At 41.2% G+C, this 9,824-nt stretch overlaps 1 protein-coding gene across 1 annotated transcript; it reads left to right on the forward strand.

Moving 5' to 3' along the window:
• On the forward strand, window positions 1-8,687 carry LOC146147811 (uncharacterized). The gene is made up of 7 exons (XM_083387941.1): window positions 1-31; window positions 1,384-1,543; window positions 3,068-3,249; window positions 3,896-4,032; window positions 5,198-5,415; window positions 6,132-6,267; window positions 7,580-8,687. The coding sequence occupies exons 1-7, from the start codon at window positions 1-3 to the stop codon at window positions 8,363-8,365; spliced, it is 1,650 nt and encodes a 549-aa protein (XP_083244067.1). The 3' UTR covers window positions 8,366-8,687.
• Window positions 8,688-9,824: the final 1,137 nt, after the last annotated feature.

The raw sequence follows: 9,824 nt of genomic DNA on the forward strand, positions 1-9,824 counted from the left end.
ATGTATGGTGGCATACTAGACAAACCTGAATGTAAAATATTTGGATTTTGATTGAAAACGCGGCGACATGGATGTGACAGCGAGAGAAAACGTGACTTTTTTGTTTGTCTCGTCTTTTAGTCTATTAACGTTTTGCAACCACAACAAAAGGTAATGTTTTGTGATTAATCACGAGGTGGTACAACAATGTAATTGGAGGATTTAAGCTTGATCAAACGTATCTTGTATATTTTTTAATCACAGCATTCGACTCGTGTATAAATTACATTTTATAACCTTTAATTTTTTTACTCGCTGATAATGTGGCGACATTTAACTAACCGGCTATTCAATACTTTGCGGATCATTTGCTCCCTAAACGATTTTACCCTTTGTTATTTTAACGTTTTATCTATAAAATTTGTTTCACGGCATTCCACTATAGAACAGGGGTTCTTAAACTTTTTTACCGCGGACCCCTTAAATTTTCTTTGATCTCGCGTGGACCACTGCAGGCAAAAAAATTAACAAATGGCGTCATAAATTGACGTCATAGTATGAATAGACTTCATAAATTTGCTGATTTTGGTCCAAAAATATTAAAGTGAAATGAAGTATAAAAACATTCAGTTCAAAACCGTTTTATTTTTGATTGAATTATTTTCTTTAATAATCTGATTACTTATTCAATATACACTAATATTTTAATTATACTTTCATGGACCCCCTAAAACTAGTTCACGGACCCCAAGGGTCCATAGACCCCAGTTTAAGAACTCCTGCTATAGAAGGTGTTGCCAACTTATGTTTGATTGCGATCCACTTACATATTTTTTAAAGACTCTCGATCGACTGGTTCGGTAAAAAAGTCACAAGAACACCTATTAAACATTTTGAGCGTTAATTGCATTTAAAATTTCCAAGCCAGTGATGGAGGTTAATTTGTTAGGTGAAATAACGCTTTGTTAGGCTTGTCCAAACAACAATTGGTCATTTTAATGTTCCGCTTGGGTGCGACAGCTACTTTATTGACGTAAAACATACCAACGCGTTCGAACGGGTGAAATGTGGCGATCGACCGGTCGATCGCCATCGACGTGTTGGCTACCCCTGCACTATGATATTAATTTTCGTTGAGTTGCCCCTAAACTTTGCCACGAAACATTATATCAGACCCTTTTTTTCGAAGTTAAGTTTATATAACTTGTCAGAACATTATCGCTCGATGAAGCAGATTTTTTTTTAATAAAGGGTCAGTGGCGAATATTTTAAGGGCTATGATTTTTAATCTAAACAAAATATGGTATTCACCTGAATTGTATTAATTCTTAGGTATTTAGTCTTGTTTATACAATCAACTTTTGTTACTTTTGCGTAACTCCTATAATTTTGTTTCGTCGACAGCACATAAAACCAGCAACGGAGCGTGCGTGACAAATTTCCGGGTGGCCAATGCGCGTTTGACCTTGTCGTGGGATCCACCGAAAGAATCTTCTTCAGAAACTGTGGACGGCTCGAAATTGCCTGCAAGCTACACCGTGCTTTACAAACTCGATTCGCCGCAGTAAGAAATTACGAATATTTTATATTGATTTTGATAAACATATTCGTTGTTTCCCTTAAACACAACATTATACAAGGAAAATTCACCAAGGTAATTCGAAAATTTTATGCCATTATTTCCGTTTAATTATTGGTTATTTGAAATTTAGCCTTTCAAGAAAAGCGTTAAACCTCTTGGTACGCGCAGTGTAAGAAAGGCGAAATAAGGAAACGCTGCGATACCAGGGTATATTAAGGTTTCTGGCATGATTTCTCACACGTTTATGACACCTTCTTTATACAAATAATTATTCGGAAATCACGCGGTTTCATAATATTTACCTGCGTGAGGCAGGGAAGATCAGCCATTTAAAACCGCCACGAATAGTTGTGCTTGCGAAAAGGGCTCATAAACAAACTTAACCAGCCTATGAACATATGTGTAACCAAAAGGTACAAGAAAACAATTAAAAACATACTGCACATCACGGTTACTGAATTATATATTATTTATGCTTCTTATCAGGAAAACAGTTTGTTTTCTGGTCGGAATACTCGCCTTTTCGTATAAGTCGATAAAAAATGTCGCATTGTAGTAAGACTGTTTCGCGACAGGGTTATCAAATAGAGCGCTTACTGAAAACAAATCCATTGTTGTCAAGTGCGTTTCGTTGTAACTCAACAGTTACCCGTATTGTTTCTGGTCGGCATACTCGCCTTTTTGTAAAATTCGTCCTTAACATATAGTTTAACATTTTTTAAAGTTATATAAATCGCTGTTGCACCGTATTGCCCTTTTAAGTTCCTGGCTGAAGAGGGAAGCCGGACGCACAGTTAAAGTAATTAGGGAAGTGGATGTTTTTTATTTTACGATCAACCCGCCACATCATTGCTACTAAACTGTTAGTTGTTTGCGTTTAAATAACACGCGTTGCTGCATCCTCGGGTAGATGTAAAGGCACAGAATTTTTCTATCTAAACTGTAGATTGTGCTTGGCTTTAACTTTAACGAAAAAACATGTAGCGTTCCTTAACTTTTGTTTCGTTTGAGATCAATATGTGTGGTCCAACATTCGGTGATATATGTTACCATAAGAAGTTAAAAACTTCAAGTTAAAAATCACGAAAAAAGGTTTTACACCTTTGTTTTAAGGTTATATCCATCGCCTAAGTAGGTCCTGTAAAAGTAAACTTTTAGGGTGCGATTTTCAATTAACAAAGGCCTTGACCAAATAGGTTACGTCAAAGTTTCTTGTTGTTTCAATTTTACCAGGGCGATGAACCCATTTCGTATCTAATCTCACTGGCGGCAACAAATGATTACAGAAAACATTATTCCCTGACAAGTTACAATCCAACATCTTGTTCTAAAAAAAACGCAGCAATTGAAAACAAACTAAAAACTAAACTACCTTTGGTGTAAAAATGTCATTATTATTTATATCGCTTGATGCGTCGCAAGTCCACTAAACTCTTCCAATAGCGTCTCCCGAAAAACCATGTGATCGGCAGCAGGGATTCGCTTAAAATCAGTTTTTTTTTGCAGAGCAGCGGCAGATGAATGGTACCCGGTGGAAGGCTGCGAGCGATCCACCTCCACAACATGCAACTTCCAAGCGTGGAAGATTGGACTGTGGCACACCTTCTTTCTCACAGTACAAACAACCTACGGCGGCGAAATTCTGCAATGCCCCGAGGTCCAACTACGCGTCCGTCCCATGGAGTACCGTGAGTTGCATACACACTTCTATCCCTATATGGTTGTGCTTTGAGAGATGTTTGCGACTTTACAGCTGTTTCGCTCCAGGTTTTCCTCGCTGGTCGCGGCCAGTGCAAAAGTGTATGCGATAATTCCAAGCTTGTGTGAGAAAGGACTCGTTTTTACATAGACCATGGTAGTAGATTTTTAAAGATTTTAGATTAAGATTTCAAATTAATTTGGGAACCATGGTATAAATGTGCGAAAATTTGGAATAAGAAATACATTGTTAGTTTCAAGTTAAGTGGTATAGTAAGCTGGTCATTTGTCGGTTGACGGTATTTTTCGTGTCCAATATTCTAAATAAAATTCCAGCAGACAGTAAAAAATGCCACCCAATTCCTTATTTGTATTGTGTCATATGTCTCAAGCTTCAAGTCGAAGCTTTATGGTATAAGAAAGAATAGCTAAGTAGTGTGTACCAGAGTCACGCAAAACAAACTGAAAAGTTTTTCGCCAGACTGTACGAGTTTCGCCTTCACCCTGTGCTCCCACCCTTAACAAACGACCGTGTGTTTACCCAGCCTGACCTCGTGTAGCATGTACGCTCGTCTGGCGGGGCCGGATACGCCGTAACAATTGCTGACAAGGTGTTATTCGTGCGCCTTTCTACAGGGCTGCTTCCTACGCCGCAGTTCAACGTAACGTCGACGGCCAACAAGCTGTTCATCTACCCGCGGGCGGCCGACGAGACGGGCAATGGCAAATCCTACACGCGCACGCTCAAACAAATGTTGGAATTGAATTACCAGGTATTTCGCGCCGCGCACCACTATCGTGTTTTACAAGCGCCGCGTATCCGGCGCGCAGTCAGGATTTCGCTTTTCCAACCCGTCGCAACAGTCGTCATCGCAGGCTTTTTGCAGGCGTTAGGCGCTGCACATATGTACAGCTGCCAGACCGAGACGGCGCTGATTGCTCGCGGGTCCCGTTGCCGGCCTCCATTTGACTGGCGCTGGCGCGGCACATATGTCACGGTTTGTGTTACAGACAGGTGGTTCCTGACTGGCAGCGGTATCGCGACTAAAGCAGGATCTTTTGGCGCTCCGACCGCTGTCAGGCTTCCACGAAGGGCGGCGGATCAGCGGAGTCGACCCGAAAAGTTGCGCAACTCCGTACTTTGGGGTTCTTTCCTGCCTTCCTGACTCCCCACCCCCATGCTCGAACATGTCGGCTCGAGTTTTCTGTTGTCCGACGGCGTCGCCACAAACGCGCTCTGTCGAAGCCCACGATGCCACGTTTTGGATAAAAGCGATGAATTAATACAACACGCGTTTAGTTAGGTGATTTACCGTCGCGCGAGGTGACAATGCCATGACATTTTTTTCGGGTTACGCGTCCATGATTAATCAATAAAATGCGAGTTGTGTAAAACGGTGAATCGCACATTCAGTGACAGCATGGCATTTCTGATTGTGTGTCGCTGCCGAAAATTGAACCATATTTACGGAAACACCACACAATGGCAAGCGCTCGGCGTCATTTCGCTATATGATTATATTTGTCTGTGTGTTTTTATCAAAAACTAAGATTATGCCTAAAAGAAAAAAACAATCTAAAAAACGCAGGCTATGTGTCGTTTTGTTGAAAATGACATGTTTCTACACCTTATGCAAAATTTGAAAGTGCTATACTTATTGTAATGTTTTTTATAATTTACTAACAGATTGATCCCCTGTCATACCTTATTTAGAAATAAACAGGATAAATAAAGCAAGGCATTTTTAAATGTACCAAATTTAAAGTCCAAAATTTGCACGTAAGCTAATCTTAATAATAAAAAAACAGCTCCTCTGGTAATTTTACCAACGTTTCGGCAACCTATGAAAGTCGCCTTCGTCAGGGTGTGAATGATACCGAACGCTCGTACAATGTATGGAATTTTTTAATTCAACAAAGTCTCATTACTGCTACCAGGTTCAGTTTAACGCCACCGTTGAGAAACAGCACATCGAGAGCAAGGTGTTCGAGATACCGGCGGAGCGGTGCGGCGTCGTGGCAGCTGCAGAATCAACCTGCTGTGTGCGACTGCGCATCGTCGAACCTAACTGGCAGGAGGTCACCTCCGATCCGTTTAGCGAGAGCAACTGGACAGCTTGGCAGTGCATTACCATTAAGTCGATCGGTCCAGACAGGTGATACGCTTTCCGTTTTGTGTCTTTTATTTTGAAATAAATATTTTTACTATTATTTTTCCAACGTGGTGTCTCCTGAGGATTCGAGATTGATTTTGTACTCCTGTAATACGGCGACTTCGGGAAAAATTATTGATATGTGTGCCATAAATGGTTCAGATCGCAGATAACACATATATCGAAATCTTTTAGGTAATACGGATTACAATAAGAGCTTAGGATTTTATTAGGGCAAAATAAGACGAAGCCAATAGTACACTATATACAATAATTTAACGTTCGTTGAAAACAAGTTTTACTTTGTCGATCGCTGTTTTGCTGACGAGTGTTTTTCAACAAGCACGAAAACAAGTTATAACCTCTACTATGAGTCAGATGTTTTAAACTGTGTCGGCCCATGTTTGGAAATGCATCCTAGAGATGTTGAGATGAACATTTAACCGCCAACAAAGTGCAAGCAAACAGTATGTCTTATCTAATCGGATAATGAAATCAAATATAGTTGCTTCAAAAGTAAATATATCAATCTATAAAAAGATGTATTTTCGTGTGAATCAAAACATATGTTACTGAAGGAGATACCAGCCGATCTCTTTAGATTATAAAATAAAAATAGTTTACGTCATGGTAAATCGCGGCAACTTGTGAACTGTTATGTAAATTTATTTCGCCCCCTATTCTTAGAGTTGCATAAACTTGGTATTTTTTTCTTGCAGAAAACTTGTCACGGTGGCTGCTTTGGCTAGCGCCGTCAGCATTTGCGTTTTTCTGGTGAGCGGCTATGCGGCCTATCGACTTTACAACCTGTACCAGCACATGTACAAGGATCTGCCAAAATTACCGGAAACTTTGGTTAGTAATCGTTTAGTATTTTAAGGGTATACGGCATAATGCTATGTCAGGTATTTCAAATTATTTAGCTGCCAACTGGTCAATGCGTTTCGACATCATTACTGCGCGTACGGTTTGCAAGTTATTTAAATCTTGCTTTATTTTTGGTAATGCTAAATTATGGGTTAAAATATGTTTAGCCTATCTATAAATATCCGTTTTTACAAAAAATAAGACGTAGTTTAATAAACGCTAAAACGAATTAGTTGATTTTAGTTTCCCACTGACCATTTGATTGTGCAGCACCAGCACCCGTAAAAGATAAACAAAGCGTTAGTTTGATTTATATTTACGGAGGTTTGCTAATCCAATACAAGCGAATTTCGCGAGAGTCCAATACATTCCGTTATATTTTTGGATGAAGTACAGGTGTCATCTCAAACCATATAGGTGATTTGTGATTTTGATGATTAGTAGCGCTTAAATATTAGTGTTTTGCTAAATGCAAAAATTGTACAACTTCTGTGGCGAAAAATTTACTCGCTCGCCTACAACACGATTTTACAATATCCTGTGTCTTATGTATTGTATTACACCTTGGTGCTTCGAAAAAATGTAATGTAGCACTCATGGCAATTGAAAAGCACCTGGCCAAAGCGACACGGGAAGCTCTCACGCTGAGCATTTATTTTGATGCAACTAAACGTTGAAAAGAATTGCGACCTTTGGCGCTAAGGTTCTACAGCATTTTGCCCCAAAGTGTTATAGCGACAAACTTGAGTCTGTGTGCCACCGATTGACAAATCCTAATTGGTCACGGTACGCTACGGTCTTTAGACGAGGCGGTTTCGGATCAGTCGAAAAACAGAGGAACCGTGCGTGAGCAAATCGCACAAACGCGCGATTTGCACGCCAGTTAGCACTACAATTTCGTTTGTTTTTGTCACGCTGTTTTCTTTTTGCGTAGAAACGTAGCAAAACAAGTACAACAGTTTGGATTTGTGCGTATAACGAATGCGCTGAGAACGAAGAAACATGGCATACTTTTTTTCCTTTTTTGAGTACCTAAATTACCCACTTGCTTAGCCGTGGCGTCAATCTGACGCCATTTGTAGCAATCTGAGAAGTTTCTGTCTAAATTTTAGCTATAACTTTCAGCAGTTGAGGCCCTTTTTGTAGCAATCCTTGAGAAAAGCAACGTTGTCATTGAGTTGTAACGTTGCCATTTAGTTGCAACGTTGCCATTTACTCAAGGCGCACGCCGCACGTATATAAGTGGCTAAGGTGTGACTTGCTTTTGATTTTCCCTAAACTTGACCTTATCGTCGGACAGGAAGAAACAATGCGCGACGACCGCACCATCCTATGTCAACAGCGCGATCAGTACTCAGACATCAACGTGAAAGAGAAGTACGACGTGGTGCCGCTGAGCTTTGCGCAACGCGGCGTCGAGCCTCGGACCCGACAGGAGTCGAACTCTACAACAGAAACGACGCTGGGAAGCGAAATCGCTGACGAAGATTCGCCTGCTGCGTGTGGCGCCGTGGAGGTGCACTGCGATCCCGAGATCGAGGGCGAGCCAGGATCGCACGACGAGAGTCCTATATACGTTACGATGGCCGCAGCCTTTGCTCAGTTGATGGCTAAGCGAAGAACAAGGCCGGATAGTTATGGTGGTGACGTGGACGCGGAGTCTGGGATTCTGGTCGACGGCGATCAAAGGCGGTCCTTTGAATCGGACGAGCACGGCCCCTTTGCACACGAGGAGTGGCGCGAGCAGCCCGACTCGGGACTTTCACTGTGGCACAGCCGCTCGTCATCGTCCAACAACACCCTTACCGTCGAGATTTGCGACGCGTCGCGGCTGAGCGTGCGCTGGTCGCCCAGCAACTCGGCGTCCGACGACGCTAGCTACACTACCAGCTTTGACCAATTCGACTCTGACTCGCGCCAACGCCTGTGCTCGGACTTAACCGAGGGTGGTGCCGGAGCGCTACCTACCAAGGACGACTGCGCTAGTTGCCGGGAAAAGTGCTTCCAAATCGGCGACAGCGTCTCGTATATTGCTTCGGACTTGATGGCGTCGAGCGCCACGTTGAAAGGTCCCGTTTTTACATGAGCGCCTATATTTTAAAGAGCGTTTTCCTTGCGGTTGTGGACCGTTTTGTTCCCTCTCGGGTTTCACTGTACTTAAATACCATTATCTTGCCTATTGTAAAAAAACGGCTAAACAAGTTTATCATTCATGTCTGAATTAAAACTGAACAGATTTAAACATTTTCAAACAAGATGTCAAACAAGGTGTTCTCGACTATTTGCCGAGGGTTGCTTTTATTGAGATTGCCCAACATTGTGAATGTATAAAGTTCAGAACTGTGCTTTTTTGTCGTTGAACTGCCTGATTTAACGCCTATGCGAACACCGAAGTGCAATAAATTACTGATGCGGATTACGCAAATCGGTTTAAAAATTCTTGTGAACCGGGTGCATTTAATTATGCATTGACATTATTACGTCTCCAGACAGGCCTCTAAAGTCTTTAATCAACCTTTTATGTCTGAACTTCATAAAAGACCCCATCCGTATTACAAGCTTGAAAGAACCTAAAGTAGCATTTGGTACAAGCCTTTTATAGGACCTGTTGCAAACCTTGCACATTTAGCAGAGATGGCAAACCCTACAGAACTTGGTATTGAATATTCCGTTGCCCTGGTAGCCAGTTCAGCATTTAGCTTGATAATTGCTGTAGCGGTATATCTGGTCGGTGTTAGTAAAAGACGTAGAAGAGATGTCGACGGAACTAGAAGACCGTCCTTGCGGATAAACGCAGAAGAATATGAAGGTATACGCATAATAAGCAATATTCATTTGCCTTGTTACAAGTACAGATTTTTTTCATGTGGACGCACGCAAATAGCTAAGAGAAACACAATGGAAACAAATAATAACCACGTCCTAAACGATGCACACTATATTTTCCTGACGTGCAAAAATACCATTTCCAGACGTAAAAATGTCAATAACGTCCGCCGAAAGTTAAATATACTTTTTATTACAAACTAAAAAATGCAGTATGACGCTTTTAGTGCAACGCCCCACTAGAATGAAGGGCATGACAAGTTAAAAATCTAAAACTAAAATAAATAATCCGAAATTAACCCACATGAGAAATGTTAATTTGACGTATTTTAGTGAATGTCTCAGTGATATATCAGCGGGAAGAAGTAATAAGTGAGGAAAACACCTCGGCAGCAATTTTAGGAGCGTCACACGTCTTTACGTCTTATAAAAGAGCCATCGATGGTCTGTTAACAGCAAGTAAGTTCATAAATACCAATACTGCGTGTAAAATACTACATAAATTGTAAAATATTAGATTGTTTTCAAAGTATAACGAGTTATGGTATTTTCCAGCGTTAGTGGCGCACGGAATTTTACAGTTACGTGACCTGGAGAGCCAACAGGATGGTGAAGAACTTCCAGAGCCTATTTTCGAAACTGCTTGCTACCTAAACGTAAGCACGACGTCGTTTGAACAACGGCAATGTCCTACTAAATTTGATCACGCGCTGATCAGC

Source organism: Ascidiella aspersa, chromosome 4 (assembly GCF_963924565.1).
Source record: "Ascidiella aspersa chromosome 4, kaAscAspe10.2, whole genome shotgun sequence".
Taxonomy (NCBI): domain Eukaryota; kingdom Metazoa; phylum Chordata; class Ascidiacea; order Phlebobranchia; family Ascidiidae; genus Ascidiella; species Ascidiella aspersa.

Coding starts and splice junctions, on each gene's coding strand:
- LOC146147811 (XM_083387941.1), top strand. CDS start 1: ATGTATGGTGGCATACTAGACAAACCTGAAT. Junction 32..1,383: donor CATACTAGACAAACCTGAAT/GTAAAATATTTG, acceptor TTTCGTCGACAG/CACATAAAACCAGCAACGGA. Junction 4,033..5,197: donor TGTTGGAATTGAATTACCAG/GTATTTCGCGCC, acceptor TACTGCTACCAG/GTTCAGTTTAACGCCACCGT.